The 17695-nt window shown below is 36.2% G+C and overlaps 1 protein-coding gene across 4 annotated transcripts in view; it reads right to left on the bottom strand.

Moving 5' to 3' along the window:
- Positions 1 to 17695, bottom strand: part of RFX7 (regulatory factor X7) — a 143320-nt gene that overhangs the window by 66193 nt on the left and 59432 nt on the right. For all 4 annotated transcript variants that reach the window (XM_070796685.1, XM_070796682.1, XM_019968783.2 and 1 more), the window contains exon 3: positions 7030 to 7063. In XM_070796685.1, coding sequence (XP_070652786.1) covers positions 7030 to 7063 — 34 coding nt within the window. The remainder of the gene's footprint in view (positions 1 to 7029; positions 7064 to 17695) is intronic.

The following is a 17695-nucleotide window of genomic DNA, read 5'->3' as shown; positions in this document are numbered from 1 at the left end:
AAAGTTAAAAGTGAAAGTGAAGTCGCTGAGTCCTATCTGACTCTTAGTGACCCCATGGACTGTAGCCTACCAGGCTCCTCCATCCATGGGATTTTCCAGGCAAGAGTACTGGAGTGGGGTGCCATTGCCTTCTCCGGTATAAAAGCTGAACTAACTCTAAAGTCTAGCTATTCTAGACTTGCCCCAACAAAGCTTAAACACAACCTCAAAAGGATAATCTGCAAGTACTTTAGCTGCCAGCCAAAGAAAACTGTAATACATTTTAAAGAAAGAGAACAAAATCTAGACATTCTAAATGATTACTAAACTAAAAATTACTAGACATGTAAAGAAGCAGAAAAACATGATCTCATAATTGCAACAAAAACTCAGTAAAGAGACTTAAGAGATAATTAGAAAACAAAGACCTTAAAAGAGTTCTTATGAGCATGCTCAAGGATTTAACAAAAGAAATGGAGGATATAAAAGAAAATAACCAAGTGAAATTTCTAGAACTTAAAAAATACAAGGTTTAAAATGGGCAATTCATTGAATAGAACTAGAGATCACAGGTGTCAAGAAGATTAAGGAATGTGATAATAATATTCATGAAATATAAACTATCAAAATGAAGTAAAAATAAAAAAAATGACTAAACATAACCTTAGTGACCTGTGAGAATTACTGAGGAACGTAACATAAATAAACTTTGAGACCCATGATGGAAGGGGGCAAAGAAGAGTATTTGAATGGCTGGAAAATTTGAAAGCTGATGTAAAATTGTAAACCCACAGGGTTGTGGAAGTTCAGTTAATCACAAGCAGGTCAAAAACAAAGAAAAACAAGGCCATGAGGCTATAAAATTGATGAAAATCACTAATAAATAATCTGGAAAGAAGCCAGAGGAGAAAAGTAGAACACATTACACATAGGGAAACAAGAAAGAAAACAAACTTCTCAATGGAGTCTATGCAAACCAAAAAGAAAATAGATCTAGACTGCAAAAAGAGCTGAAAGAAAAAATATCTAGAATTCTATACCCAGTGAAAATACCTTTTGTAAATGAAAGACTTTTTTCAAATAAACTAAAACTGGGCAAATTAATCAACAGTAGACCTACAATGTAAGAATATAAATAGCAAAATGGTATACATACACTCAACCTTACAGGCAGTTCTAAGACAAAGCTTGTCAGATTGGTTAAGTATATGATGTCATTAACAACAACAAAACACTTTAACTATAAAGTGTTTATATAACTTTGCTTAGAAGTAAAAGGATGAAAAAAGATATGCCACACAATCAAGCACTAATTATAAGAAAGATGGAAGGGCTACAGTGATATCAGAGAAAGCAGACTTGAAAGTTAACAAATGTTACTAGAGATTAAAAACAAAAAATAATAATAAAAGAATCAATTCATGAAGAATACATAAAAATCTTAAATGTTTATGCTCCTATTAATAGCTTCAATACCTGAGGCTAATGATGACAGGATCAGAAAGAAAAAAAATTCACAATCACAAATACAAGATTTTAGCATCCCTCTCAATAACTGAAAAAGTGAAATATCAGTAAGGATAAATATGTCTTGAAAAACCATAACCAACTGGACCTAACTGATAATAGTTGACATACAGAGACAGAAGAGCAGTCTATCCAATAACAGTAGAATATATGTTATTTTCAAGTACATATGAAACATTCACTAAGCTATACCAAAAATGAGATTCAATAAATACTCATCTACTTGGAAACTGATCATCCTATATTATGGGTAACAAGAATAAATTATAATTTAAAAAAAGTTTCATTTAACTGAATGACAATGAAAACACACAAAAAAATTATGGAATGCAGCTAAACGAGTGCTTAGAGGATTATTTGTAACATTATATGTTTACAATGAAAAGACAAAAAAGTTTAAAATTTCTTTACTGAGGGGCTAGAAAAATAAGTGTCAATTAAAGCCAAGTTAAGCATAAGAAAAAAAATGTACATTAAAGGAGAAAGAAAACAGAAAACTGACAAGAAAGAAAGTAAATGAAACCAAAAGTTTAGTTTTATTTATAAAGTTATTAAACCTCTAGCTAAGCTGATTAAGATAAAAGAAAATACAATTGCTAATTTTAGTAATGAGAGGGAACTGCTAAAAATCCTATAGATAGTAAAGGATGATAAGGGAATATTATTAAACAATATTATACTAACAAACTCACTACTATAGGAAACATGAACAAATTCCCTGAAAGACACAAATATCAAAACTGCATCAGGAAAAAATGTACTAGCCTTATAATAATTAAAGAAACTGATTTCATAACGAAAACCTTTTCCACAGATGGCTTCACTAGTGAACTCTACCGTAAATATTTAAAAATAAGAGAGAATTCCCTGGCAGTCAATGGTTAGGACCCCATGCTCTCACTGCTGAGGGCCTAGGTGAGGATCCAGGTTCAATTTCTGGTTAGGGAGCTAAGATCTCATAAGCTGTGCAGGGTGGCCAGAAAATTAAATAAAATAAAAAAGAAATAATACTAATGAAGCCAATGTTACCCAGATATCAAAAACAAAGACACTACAAGAAACCATCAGATCAAAAGCCCTAATAATTAACACAAATAGTCTTAAAAAATAGCTAATCCAATGCAGCAGTATATAAAAGTATAACACAACATATGGAAGTATATGCACCATATGGAGCTTACCAGGTGAATGCAAAGATGGTTGACTTTGGAAAATCAATCAGTATAATTTATCAAGTTAACAGAACCACAGAGAAGTACCATGTGATTATTTCTGTAAGTGCAAAAAATAATTTGATAAAATCAAGTGTGTATTTGTGATAAAAAGTCTCTTAACAAAAAAGGAACAGAAGGGAGTAACTTTAAAAAAGCATTCATATAAAAGTTAATGTTAATATCACATTATAAGGTGAATGAATAAATGGTTTTCCCCTAAGACTGAGAACAAGGGAAAGGAAATCCAATTCTCACCATTTCTATTCAGAATTGAGCTGGAGGTTGTAGTTGCGAATAAGGTGAGAAAAATGAACAGACATTTAGACTGAAGTGGGATTAAACTTTTCTTTATTCAGGGATAATATGATTGATTTGGTGGAGAATTCAAAAACTTGACATAACATATGTGAACTTAGTTAAGTCTACATACTTACAAGGTCAATATACAAATCAGCAATAAAACATAACAAACACTCTTTAATGCCATTTGTGATAAAATCCAAAATCTTATTTAGGAATAATTTAAGCAAAATATATAGAAAACTTATACACAGAAAACCAGAAAACACTGCTTAGAGAAATAATAGAGAAATCAACTAATATGGAGATACACCATGCTTATAGATTAGCAAATGTGTCATTAGGATGGCCACTGGCCCCAAATCTATCAATAAACTCACTGAAACACAAACAAATTCCAGTAGACTTTTTTTTTTGACAGAAATTGACAAGGTTATTCTGAAATTTGTACAGAGAAGCCAAAACCAATTCAAATCATTACATTACCTGATGGCAAGACTTTTGACAAAGCTACCATAAACAAGACAGTGTGGTGATGTCATGAAGACAGACAGCAACTGATGGGAAAAGAGAGACTAGACAAAGACCCATGGCAGACTTCCTAATAAGCAGTGCTGAAACAACTGGATATCTATCCATTTGGTTAAAAAAATAAACACTGAGGTTCATCTTATACCAAACATAAATTTAAATAGAATCGGCTCACAGACCTAATACAAAAAGTTAAAACCATAAAACTTCTAGAAGAAACGTGATAAAAACAACATGAGAAAGCGGAGATACCTAGAACAAATGGAATGAATAGGCCAGGACCCCCACCCGCACCCAAATAACTCTAAAATGATGGAAAAATGATTTTAGGGCTTTGGAAACTGACTAACGGCAACACATTGAGAAGTGTTGGATCATTAAAAACTGCTGAACTTCAGGTATTAACTGCGAGAGTCAGCTGTACTCCTGTCTGGTGCTTCTCCCATGACCTATTCCACACGGATGAGGTTGACTATGTTTAAACATGACAAGGAAAACTTGATGACAATGAAAAAAATAACAAGGAATCTCAACAAAAATTGAGAAAATAGAACATAAAGAAAGATAATCAGACAAAAAAGGAACAAAATCCCAGAGACTAGAGGGATAAAACCAATCATTTAAACTTATGTGTAATGGCAGCTTCCTATGGAGAGGGGGGACCTATGAATCAAGAATTCTATATCCAGTAAAATTATTCTTCAAAACTGAAAGTAAAATAGCCACTCACAGACAAATACAGATCAAGAGAATTGATCGTGAGCAAACCTGCCTTATAAGAAATACTAAAGGATATTTTTTAGACCAAAAGGAATTATCCTTAATTCCTTTGTTTCTCCCTTTACAATCAATACATCAGCAAGCAAGGCTTACTGGCTTTATATCCAAAATATGCCTTGAACCCATTTTCTGTACTTTTTCCCCATCTTCCCCTTCCAAGCAAGCAACCACCTTGCATTCTTATTTCGACTTTTCCAATAGCCTGATTTTCCTGCTTCTACTCTTATCCCCCTAAAATCCTATTTCCCAACAACTGCTAGGGCATTAAAAAAAAAAAAAAAAGAAAACTAGATCATAAATCTTTCAATTGGCTTCCATGCACTTAGAATAAAACACATACTATTTGCCATAGCTATTCTTTTCTCCTATCATCCTCTCCTCCCTTTGTTTAGTTCCAGTGCACTGGATTCTTCGTATTTTCCAAACATTCCAGGTTCATTTCTGTTTCAGAATTTTTGTACTTTCTGTTCCCTCTGCCTAGTATTTGTCACAGGCAGATCTTTACACAAGACTGGCTGCTTCTCATTCAGGTCTCTTTTCAAATGTCATTTCCTCAGATACTTTTCCTAATCACTCAATCTAAAGATTCCCTATACAACGTCAGTTGTCTCCTTTTGCCTTTAAAAATTTTTGTAATAGCATTTATTATTATCTGAAGTTGTAAAGCTTACTTATTTTACCATTCATTTAATGTCTACTTCATTCAATAAAATGTAAGCTGTATGAAGATACAGATCTTACTATCTTGTTCATCAAATATATATATAACTTTAAAATTTATGCTAAAATATAAACACTTCTGAATTCTTAAAAGATTAAAAACCCTTTTTGTTCTTATTTAGTATTTTATAAATGCTACATTTAATAAATTATACCAGTGTTCTGTCTCAACTTTCTCAATGAAAAGAAAAACTGAATATTCCTCCAATATTATCTCAGATTCTAAAAGAAAAAAAGCCGAGAGTCTTAGATAGCCACTGTATTTGTCTTGTTTACCATTGCATTTTGACACCCAGACAGGGTCTAGCAAAGAGTAATTATGCAGTAGTTACTGAGTGATAGATATAAACAACTGAGAGTAGATATGAACTCTTGAGAGTAAAGAGAAACAGAAAATGCTCTCAGGGGTGGGGGTAAGGTTACCCCTCCATCCCCAATCACTACCTTCCTAGGTCTTAAGAGAATCATTAAATTTATTTTAGCAGACTGGATTTCTTGAGGGCAAGGCAACATGTCCTTTTGTTTCCCAAATATTTAGCATTGGCCCAATAATTTTTTTTTTTTTAGTAAATGCAAGAGCATCAGTCTCTTCATTTGTAAAAGGGAAGTAATAAGATCATTTACTTTAGAGTATTGAAAAAAAAGGAAAAAGGGGGGAAAACATCCCCACAAAGTACTCTTTCTCAAACATTAGGTTAGAAAAGCATAGGAGAACCTTTCATACCTGTTCTCCTATGAAGTAATGTTATTTACTCACCTACCTAAAAACTAGTATCATAAGCTAATAAGATCATATACTATTTCAGCACCAGACACTGCAGACCCCTGCTCCCTAACAAAAAGAAGGTAGCTTATAATGAAGACACAAACCTGAGTAAGAAAGTCCTAATGTCACAAGAGAGAAAGAGGACTAACAACTGTGACATTTTGGGGACTCTAACAGTGCAGTCACTGAATATTTTAGAGCTCAGGGAACATTCCATTAATAAACTTTCCATGAAAGAAGTCAGTACTATTCCAGTAGTCTCAGTAGCTGCATACTTCTTCCCTTATATGTTTAAGAGAAGATCAATGGAACTGAAAATACAATCTAAATTTAAACCATTTTGTGGCTTTAACTCCCAAAGGCCAGCAGTCCAAACACGGAAAGTACATTAGAGCAACAAAAACTAAGACAATAAGTATTTTAAAAAGCTTTTATTTAAACAAATTCTTATAGTCCATAAGTCCAATCTAAATGTAAACTATTAGTGTGGCTTTAATTCCTGAAGTCTAGCAACCCAAATATAAAAAACACACTACCACAAGAAAAGGGCTTCCCTGGTAGCTCAGATGGTAAAGAATCCGCCTGCAATGCAGAGACCCCAGTTCAATTCCTAGGTCAGGAAATTCCCCTGAAGAAGGGATAGGCTACCCACTCCAGTATTCTTGGACTTCCCTGGTGACTGAGCTGGTAAAGAATCCGCCTGCAATGTGGCAGACCTGGGTTTGATCCCTGGCTTGGGAAGATCCCCTGGAGAAGGCAAAGTCTACTCACTCCAGAATTCTGGCCTGGAGAATTTCATGGACTGTATAGTCCATGGGGTCGCAAAGAGACACAACTGAGCGACTTTCACTTCACTCACCACAAGAAAACTACCCTATCAAACATCTTAAATTTTTTCTTTAACAAATCCTTTAAGAATTACTATAGTAGAAAGCTAAACATTCACTTCATTAGATGCTGAAGAGATCTTTAGTAAAAGCCAGTAAGTTTCAAAAACATGCAATTACCTCAGATTATGATTTCATTATTGATGACATATAGGAAAATAGACAGCATATAGCCAGTTCACCCCTATGGTTGTAATTAAATGTCAAATTGTACTCACTAAAACTCAGTTATATTTAAAAGAAGTATTTACTCAAAAATAATATATTTTATGTAGTGGGAAAAGCCTTATCATAAAAAAACTTTTAAATTAGTTATTTTACTTACCAAAATGCAGTCCACCTTAGATTGTATAGTTTTGCTAAAAGAAAAAGAAAGTTAAATTAGTAAGACTAATAAATTTAAATTTATTAAATATTCAAAGTATTTTCAAACAGACATGGTAATTCACTATTCATATCCATGAAAAAAATAAGTTAAATTTTTTATTAAGATTAGGCATTGGAGCCTAAAACTGCATTTTTCACAAAACAAAACAAAAACCTATTTCCTACTCATGGTACTAAATTCAATCCTAAAACATGATCAGAATATTTTCTAAGTTCATTGCTATAGTAATCTTATTGTTGTTATGCTCTATCATTATAACAGATATTTTAAACAAACAATTAAATTTCTAGTCATACATAAAAGTGCAGATGTATTAGTACATATAGAAATAGAACACAGAGTTTACAATGAATTGTGATTTTTACTGTATGCCTGCTACTTTGGACAATGATTTGTTTAGGATTTAAAAGCCATAATGGTGTAATATTATCAGTATATCTAAAGACTTGTTACAAAGTAGATTCTCTTGGGGACTTTCCTGGCAGTACAGTGATTAAGACTTCTTGTTTCCACTGTAGGGGAGTGTGGGTTCGATTCCTGGTTGGGGAACTAAAATCCCACATACAGCTTGTTGAGCTGTAAAAAATTTTTTTTTAATTAAAAAAAAAAAAAAAAAAAGTTGATTATCTTCCCCTCCCCTCTCTCTCCCTCCTCTCTCATACACACACAGACACACACACAAACATGGACTCCCTAGACATAAAAATAAAAAAGATTAGCTAATATGACAATAAGTTGGAGAAAAAGACTATACTTAGAAATAACACAAAAACCACTATATATAAATTTAACTGAATTACTGAAAAAAGTGAACAATATATAAAACAAATGAAGCCAGTATAAACTAATTTAATAATTGAATCTTAACACATCAAAAGTGCAAATACAATGAAATCATACAAAAGTTCAAAGATAGTTTATATACAATCATAAAAGATGTTACAAACCATATTATCTTCAATAAAAGGTTCTAGAGCCATATAAATGCAAAAAATGGTTATTTGCCTTTATATATAGCTATACATTTAATCTGTGGAGTAAGCAAAATTAAGTATTTAAATCACAATTCAGTTAATGCAATCAGTAACCTCAAAACTTTACCCCTGTACTTCAATTTCAAATTTCATTATTTAAAGACCAAACTGTGACTGTATTAAACTCAACTGCAAAACTCAGAATCATTAACAGAAAAAGAAAAGTAAATGATACCTTTTGGTAAGAGGAATTGAAATCCCCTCCTCACAGTTCCATAGAAAATCTTTAGAAGCTTAAAATTTTGGGGGATTTTGGGATTGTGTGTATAGCTTCTCACTCATTAGCAGCTAAAGCATGCTATCTTTCTCACTTCTTAACTCCCACAGTTTCTCTGAGATAAGAGGGTTTTCTATAGTTTAAGAATTGCTGCAAAGAAATAATATATCAAAAATACAACTGTTTCTCACCACCAGTTTTCATTCCAATCCCAAAAAAAGGCAATGCCAAAGAATGCTCAAACTACCACACAACTGCACTCACCTCACACGCTAGCAAAGTAATGCTCAAAATTCTCCAAGCCAGGCTTCAACAGTATGTGACCCATAAACTTCCAGATGTTCAAGCTGGATTCAGAAAAGGCAGAGGAACCAGAGACCAAATTGCCAACATCCGTTGGATCATCGAAAAAGCAAGAAAGTTTCAGAAAAACATCTACTTCTGCTTTATATATTATGCCAAAGTCTTTGACTGTGGATCATACCAAACTGTGGGAAATTCTTAAAGAGACAGGAATACCAGACTACCTTACCTGCCTCCTGAGAAATCTGTATGCAGGTCAGGAAGCAACAGTTAAAACCAGACATGGAACAGACTGGTTCCAAACTGGGAAAGGAGTACGTCAAGGCTGTATATTGTCACCCTGCTTATTTAACTTATATGCAGAGTACATCATGTGAAATGCCAGGATGGATGAAGGACAAGATGGAATCAAGATTACCAGGAGAAATATCAATAACCTCAGATACACAGATGACACCACCTTTATGGCAGAAAGTGAAGAAGAGCCTCTTGATGAAAGTGAAAGAGGAGAGTTAAAAAGCTGTGTTAAAACGCAACATTCAAAAAATGAAGACCATGGCATCCAGTCCCATTACTTCATGGAAGCAATGGAAAAAATGACAGACTTTATTTTCTTGGGCTCCAAAATCACTGCAGATGGTGACTGCAGTCATGAAATTAAAAGACGCTTGCTCCTTGGAAGAAAAGTTATGATCAACCTAGACAGCATATTAAAAAGCAGAGACATTACTTTGCCAACAGAGGTATGTTTAGTCAAAGCTATGGTTTTTCCAGTAGTCGTGTATCAATGTGAGAGTTGGACCATAAAGAAAGCTGAGTGCTGAAGAATTGATGGTTTTGAACTGTGGTGTTGGAGAAAACTCTTGAGAGTCCCTTGGACTGCAAGGTGATCCAACCTGTCCATCTAAAGGAAATCAGCCCTGAATATTCACTGGCAGGAGTGATGCTGAAGCTGAAGCTCCAATACTTTGCCACCTGATGCGAAGAACTGACTCATTAGAAAAGACCCTGATGCTGGGAAAGATTGAGGGCAGGAGGAGAAAAGGATGACAGAGGATGAGATGGCTGGATGGCATCACCGACTAGATGGACATGAGTTTGAGCAAGCTCCAGGAATTGGTGATGGACAGGGAGGCCTGGCGTGCTGTGGTCCCTGGGGTCGCAAAGAGTCGGACACAACTGAGTGACTAAACTGAAGAGGGTTTTCTATAGTTTAAGAATTGCTGCTAAAAAATAAGATATAAAAAATACAACCATTTCTCACCACCTTGGTCTAAACCATCGTCATTTCTTTTCAAAAGTGTTATAATAACCTTCTAATTGGTTTCCTCGCATCTATCCTTACACCCTCCAGCATCAGTCCTGTGAACTATTCTCAACCAAGTGTTCAAAGCAACACCATCCACCACGTTAGTCCTATGTTCCTGGAGGATCCAGTCCTCTGCTATCTTTCTAATCTCATATCATACTAGTCTATTCCTCATTCATTCAGCTCCTGCCATGCTGGCCTCCCTGCTGCTTCTCAAGGCAGGAGTAGGGCCTTGCACTGGCTTTTTCAGTCAGCCTCTAAGACCCTTCCTCCATGTAACTTATCTGTTCACTTTCCTCATGACTTTGCTAGATATTATCTTTCACAGACACTTATTCCCTGACTACTTCTTCATGCAAAATACTTTCCATCACTCTCTATTCCTTTTGTCCTGCTTTACTTTTCACTATTGCCCTAACCATTTTGTATTTTTATTAATTTATTTGTTTACTGGATATCTTCCTTGGCTAGAATTTAAACTCCATGAAAATGGGCTCAATCTGTTCTGCTCACTGCTGTATTATCATGTGGCACATGTTAGATGTTCAATAAAACCCACTGAACAAATGAGTGATGGAACATACACTTAGTCCCCCATATAAAGAAAACTCTTTGGGACCACTTAGGAAAGCATCAGATCAGATCAGTCGCTCAGTCATGTCTGACTCTTTGCGAACCCATGAATCGCAGCACACCAGGCCTCCCTGTCCAGCAACAACTCCCGGAGTTCACTCAGACTCACGTCCATCGAGTCAGTGATCCCATCCAGCCATCTCATCCTCTGTCGTCCCCTTCTCCTCTTGCCCCCAATCCCTCCCAGCATCAGAGTCTTTTCCAATGAGTCAACTCTTTGCATGAGGTGGCCAAAGTACTGGAGTTTCAGCTTTAGCGTCATCCATTCCAAAGAAATCCCAGAGCTGATCTCCTTCAGAATGGACTGGTTGGATCTCCTTGCAGTCCAAGAGACTCTCAAGAGTCTTCTCCAACACCACAGTTCAAAAGCATCGATTCTTCGGTGCTCAGCCTTCTTCACAGTCCAACTCTCACATCCATACATGACCACAGGAAAAACCATAGCCTTGACTAGACGAACCTTTGTTGGCAAAGTAATGCACGAAAAACCATAGCCTTGACTAGACGGACCTTTGTTGGCAAAGTAATGTCTCTGCTTTTGAATGTGCTATCTAGGTTGGTCATAACTTTCCTTCCAAGGAGTAAGCGTCTTTTAATTTCATGGCTGCATCAAAGTGAAAATGTGATTTTTTTAAAAAAACCATAGATCTAAATATATTCCTTCTACCAGAAGCTTTTAAATGTTTATATAAATGCCATTACACTGTATATATTCTGCAAATGTCTTTTTCACCCAACCCTGTCTTTGAGATCTCTCCATGTTGATACACTTTAGATGAAGTCCATTTATTTTAACTGATGAAAGTATTTCACTGAATGACTATATCACACTTATTCATCCATTCCTCTACTGAAAGCCAATTAGGTACTTTTCAGATTTTCTTCAAGCAATGCTGCAATGTCTTTGTACATGTCTTCTGGTATACACAATCAAAAACTTCCCAGTTATAAGTCTGGAAGTCAATTTTCTAGGATTCATGAATATATATTTTCAGTTTTATTATGTATTACAGAATTCCTCTCCCAAAAGCTCCTGTATACATTCATACTTCCATAAGTAGAATATATAGGTCTCTATTTTCCTATTCAGTTCAGTTCAGTCGCTCAGTCCTGTCCGACTTTTTGCGATTCCATGGACTGCAGAATACCAGGCCACCCTGTCCATCACCAACTCCTGGAGCTTACTCAAACTCATGTCATTGAGTCGGTGATGCCATCCAGCCATCTCATCCTCTGTCGACCCCTTCTCCTCCTGCCTTCAATCTTTCCCAGCATCAGGGTCTTTTCAAATCAGTCAGCTCTCCGCATCAGGTGGCCAAAGTATTGGAGCTTCAGCTTCAGCATCACTCCTGTAAATGAATATTCAGGACTGATTTCCTTTAGGATGGACAGGTTGGATCTCATTGTAGTCCAAGAGACTCTCAAGAGTCTTGTCTAACACCACAGTTCAAAAGATTCAATTCTTCGGCGCTCAGCTTTCTTCATAGTCGAACTCTAACATCCATACATGACTATGGGAAAAACCATAACTTTGACTAGATGGACCTTTGTTGGCAAAGTAATGTCTCTGCTTTTTAATATGCTCTCTAGGTTGGTCATAACTTTCCTTCCAAGGAGTAAGCATCTTGTAATTTCATAGCTGTAGTCACCATCTGCAGTGATCCTGGAGCCAAAAAAATAAAGTCTGCCACTGTTTCCCCATCTATCTGGCATGAAGTGATGGGACCGAATGCCATGATCTTAGTTTTCTGAATGCTGAGCTTTAAACCAACTTTTCCCACTCTCCTCTCTCTTCTTTCATTTTCATCAAGAGGCTCTTTAGTTCTTCACTTTCTCCCATAAGGGTGGTGTCATCTGTATATCTGAGGTCATTGATATTTTTCCCCGCAATCGTGATGCCAGCTTGTGCTTCCTCCAGCCCAGCGTTTCTCATGATGTACTCTGCATAGAAGTGAAATAAGCATGGTGATGATAAACAAACTTGACGTACTCCTCTTCCTATTTGGAACCAGTCTGTTGTTCCATTTCTAATTCTAACTGTTGCTTCTTGACCTGCATACAGATTTCTCAGGAGGCAGGTCAGGTGGTCTGGTATTTCCATCTCTTTCAGAATTTTCCAGTTTATTGTGATCCATACAGTCAAAGGCTTTGGCATAGTCAATAAAGCAGAAACAGATATTTTTCTGGAACTCTCTTGCTTTTTCCATGATCCAGTGGATGTTGGCAATTTGATCTCTGGTTCCTCTGCCTTTTCTAAAACCAGCCTGAACATCTGGAAGTTCATAGTTCACAATTGCTGAAGCCTGGCTTAGAGAATTTTGAGCATTACTTTCCTAGCATGCGAGATGAGTGCAATTGTGTGGTAGTTTGAGTTAATTTGCCTATTGTGCAAAAAATGTACATGCATATGCCATTTATACATGATACATATAATATATACATTAAAAACTTGCCATTCTAATGGGTATGAAAAAACATTTAAATTGTCATCATCCCAATTACTAGCAATGTTTTATACTTTTTACTTGCTTCTTGACTGTATGGGTTCTCCTCCATAAACTGCTGGTTCTTGTTTTTGCCCATTTTTAAGTGGAGTTGATGATTTCTTATTAGATTGGAGTAGTTCTTTATATATTCTGGATACTAGTCTTCTCATCTTAAGTTTGCTAGGGATACATTTTAGTAACTTACTAAAGTTTAAATTCTTGATTTAGTAAAATTTATTAATTTTTTTCTTTATGACCTGTGTTTTTTGTTGTAAGAAATCCTATCTAGCCAAAGTTTTAAAGACATTCCATATTTTGCTCTAAAATTTTTGAAGTTAGTTTTTTTGATTTTGATTTTAATCATAGTTTATTCTGTATGGTCAATTGTTTCCTATTTTACTATGGGCTTCCCTTGCAGCTCAGCTGGTAAAGAATCCGCCTGCAATGTGGGAGGCCTGGGTTCATCCCCTGGCTTGGGAAGATCCCTGGAAGAAGGGAACGGTACCCTCTCCAGTCTTTTGGCCTGGAGAATTCCATGGATTGTACAGTCCATGGGATCACAAAGAGTCAGACACGACGGAGTGACTTTCACTTGGGCTTCCCTGAGAGATCAGTTGATAAAGAATCTGCCTGCATTGCAGGAGACCCTGGTTCTATTCCTGGATTGGGAAGATCTGCTGGAGAAGGGATAGGCGACCCACTCCAGTATTCTTGGCCTTCCCTTGTGGCTCAGCTGGTAAAGAATTCACTCACAATGCAAGAGACCTGGGTTCAATCCCTGGTTTGGGAAGATCCCATGGAGACAGGAAAGGCTACCCGCTCCAGTATTCTGGCCTGGAGAATTCCATGGACTGAATAGTCCATGGGGTGGCAAAGAGTTGACATGACTGAGTGACTTTCACTTTACTATGTGTACATGCTTTACATACATGTTTACATACATGCTTGAATCTGTTTCAAGCTTTTTTCATTTTTATTACTAATCTACTTGTCTATATCTGAGTCAATACCACACTTTGAATGTGCATGACACCTGTTGACCATTTTTGGAATGGTCCTGATAATTTTTGGATGCCTAACTCCAGGTGAGCTTTTAGTTTTTCCATATTCAACAACTGTACTGATACTATAGGTATCACAGAAATGGGGGAGTTGACTGATAATTTGAATTTATTCTTGCCTGTCCTTAAAGATGTCATGTAATTTTCTCTATTATCTTTTGTTAATGAGTACTAGGTAGCTTATAGATGGTATTATAAACTGTATCTCTTTTTTCTTAATATCTTTTCCAACTGGTTTCTGCTAATGTACATTCTGATGCGGTGAATGTTGGTACTGGTATTCTATGCTATTGGTATGCTATGCTGACTTTATATCCAGCAGCCTTTTTGAACTCTTATTGGTTCTAATTGTATATAGATTCTCTTGTAGAATATAATTTCACTTATGATAGTGAAAATATTTTTTTCCTTTCCAATCTCTATTTCCTCCCACCTCTGCTTCTTATCTAATTACTTTGACTAAAATCTTTAATTTAACGGTAAAAAGTAGCAGTGACAGCAGACATCCTTGTTCCATTTCCAAATTTTGCTTCAAAAATTTAATATATTGCAATATTCCATTTAGTGGATATTTTACAGTTTCCTAAAATATTCTCTGAATAATGGATGGTTTGACTGACTCAATTAAAATAAAATAAAGCTTCAACATTTTAATGTTCTGCTTTTGACAAGCTAACTTAGAGTAGCTTTTCCATCTTTAACAACCATATACTATGGATAAAATATAAAAACAGATATGATCAAAAGCAGGCAGTAACTGGAGGGACATCAACCTTAAAAGAAGGAACTGCACCAGATAGGATCTGTATTTACAGGGCTGTTGCCTGAGGTCACTTATTACAGACACAGTAACAATCAGTAGGGACTGAAACAAAAATGCGCCTTCCTGCTAGCTGAGGAGCCACAGGATGAAGTCTAGGGCTAGAAAGCGCCACAAGATTTCTGTGTAAACTATGCCCAAATATTTAGATGGCCTTCATTTGGGGAAGGCTCCAAGGAGTCCAGCAAAAAGCCAACAGCTGAAACATGTAAAGACCTGAGCTGAGAGGAGACTTCTGTTGCTACTTAACACACGAATGATAATGTTGGGGCATTTAAACTCAGCCCTGTTAACTGTCTATCAGGACAAAAAAAAAACCTCGTCAGAGAAAAATAACAGAATTCAAAGTCTACAACATATCACTCACGATACCCATCATACAAGCAAAATTTGCCAGAACAAAGAAAAAGGAAAGACAGACCCAGAGTCAAGAAAAAGAAGCAGCTCAAAGAAACCAAACCCTGAATGATCTAGACTTTAGAATTAACAGACAAAGACTTCAAAGCAAGTGTTATAAATACATTCAAGTATTTCAGGAAAATATGGTCATAATAAATGTACACATGGGAGGAATCTCAGCTGAGAGTAGAAGTGAAAGAACCAAATGGAAATCCTAGGAGTAAAACTGACAGTATTTGAAATGCAAAATTCATTGGATTTCTTTAAAGGAGATCAGATACAGCAGGAAAAAGGTCACTAAACCAGTAAATAAATCAGTACATTTTACTGATTCTAAAGGAGAAAGAAAAAGATCTTCAAAATAATAAATAGAGCTTCAGAGATTCATAGTACAATATCAAGCGGTCTAGTTATATACAACTGAAGATAATGAGACAGAAAAATATCTGATAATGGCCAAAATTTCTCCAAATTTTGTGAGAAATACAAACTTACATATTCAAAGAAGCTCAGCAAATTCCGAGCAGAATAATTAGAAAGAAAATCACACACGAACACATCACAATTAAAGGGGTGAAAACACAAAGATGAAAACAAATCTTGAAGGCAGCCAGAGTAAAGTAACATTATTACAGTTAAAAAAAAAAAAGTGGTATAAATGATAGCTGATTTCTATACAGTCAACCAATTTGCAATAGGGATACCAAAGCAATTCAAAAGATAGAAGGAAAAACCTTTCCAACAAAGGCTGATGGAATAACTGGATATATCTATAAACAAGTGAACACATCTCATTCTGTAGAAAAATTTGAGTTGGCTCATAAAATTAACCATAAAAATTTAAATTATAGAATGCCTAGAAGAAGATCATGACCTGAAAATATATAAAGATGTCAGAAAATAAACAAGTCACCAATCAGAAGAAAATATTTGCAAAATATATCTGATGAAACTTATGCCCAGAATATATACTGAGTTCCTATAACTCAAAAATCAAGACAAGTAATCCAATTAATAAATGACCAAACAACTGAAATAGTTCACAAAGAAAAGATAGACAAATCATCTAATAAAAGCACATGAAAAGATGTTCACCATTAGTCATCAGGATATACTATATATGCACTGGGATGGTTAAAATTAGAAACACTTGGAAACACCAAAAGTTGGCAAGGATTGAGCAATCACATCTGTCATATCTGATGGAAATGAAAAAGGTAAAATCACTTTGAAAAACTTTAGTAAATATAAACCTATTATATAACACAACAATTCTGTCTATTTATCCAACAGAAACAAAACTGTGTCCACAAAACAGACTCTTACAAACGTGTTCACAGAATCTTTAGTAAAAATGCCCCCAAACTCAAAACAATCCAAGTGGCAGTTAACGTAAGAATGGATAAAAATGCTGTATATTCATAGACTGGAATACTACTCAGTAACAAGAAACAACAGTAGTGACAACTTCTGACATATAAAAGAACATGGATGAATCCACAGGACATTATACTGAGCCAAGACAACACCCAGAAGTTTGCTCTGTACAGTTCCATTTATATGATGTTCTGGAATAGGCAAAATTAATCAATGGAGTAAGAAAAATTAGAAAAAGTGGCTGTCTTGGGACAGGCGTGGGAGGCTGACTGGAAGAAGAGTATGTGTGGACTCTGTAATGCTGCTGCTAAGTCGATTCAGTTGTGTCCGACTCTGTGCGACCCCAGAGACGGCAGCCCACCAGGCTCCCCTGTCCCTGGGATTCTCCAGGCAAGAACACTGGAGTGGGTTGCCATTTCCTTCTCCAGTACATGAAAGTGAAAAGTGAAGTCGCTCAGTCGCTCAGTCGTGTCCGACTCCTAGCGACCCCATGGACTGCAGCCTATCAGGCTCCTCTGTCCATAGGATTTTCCAGGCAAGAGTACTGGAGTGGGGTGCCATTGCCTTCTCCGGGACTCTGTAATAGATGGCCCCATTTTCCCTTTTCAGGAAAAAAGGACACTGTCCCCCACCTGCTAGGAGTGCTTCCAGCAGAAAAAGTGAGTGTTAGTCACTCAGCTGCATCCAACTCTTTAGGACCCCATGGACTGCAGCCTGCCAGGCTCCTCTGTTCATGTGACTCTCCAGGCAAGAATACTGGAATGGTTTGCCATTCCCTTCTCCAGGGATCTTCCTGACCCAGGGATCGAACCAGAGTCTCCAGCACTGCAGGCAGATTTTTTACATCTGAGCCACCAGGAAATCCCGAAATAGCAGAGCCAGGACTTTCGAACAGAAAGGCCCTCAGTTATCAGCCCCCTTTGGGGACAGCTGGCATACTGAATGCAGCATTTTAACAGCTTCA

Source organism: Bos indicus, chromosome 10 (assembly GCF_029378745.1).
Source record: "Bos indicus isolate NIAB-ARS_2022 breed Sahiwal x Tharparkar chromosome 10, NIAB-ARS_B.indTharparkar_mat_pri_1.0, whole genome shotgun sequence".
In the NCBI taxonomy this organism is placed as follows: Eukaryota; Metazoa; Chordata; class Mammalia; order Artiodactyla; family Bovidae; genus Bos; species Bos indicus.
This window is presented reverse-complemented; position numbering and strand designations above follow the sequence as displayed.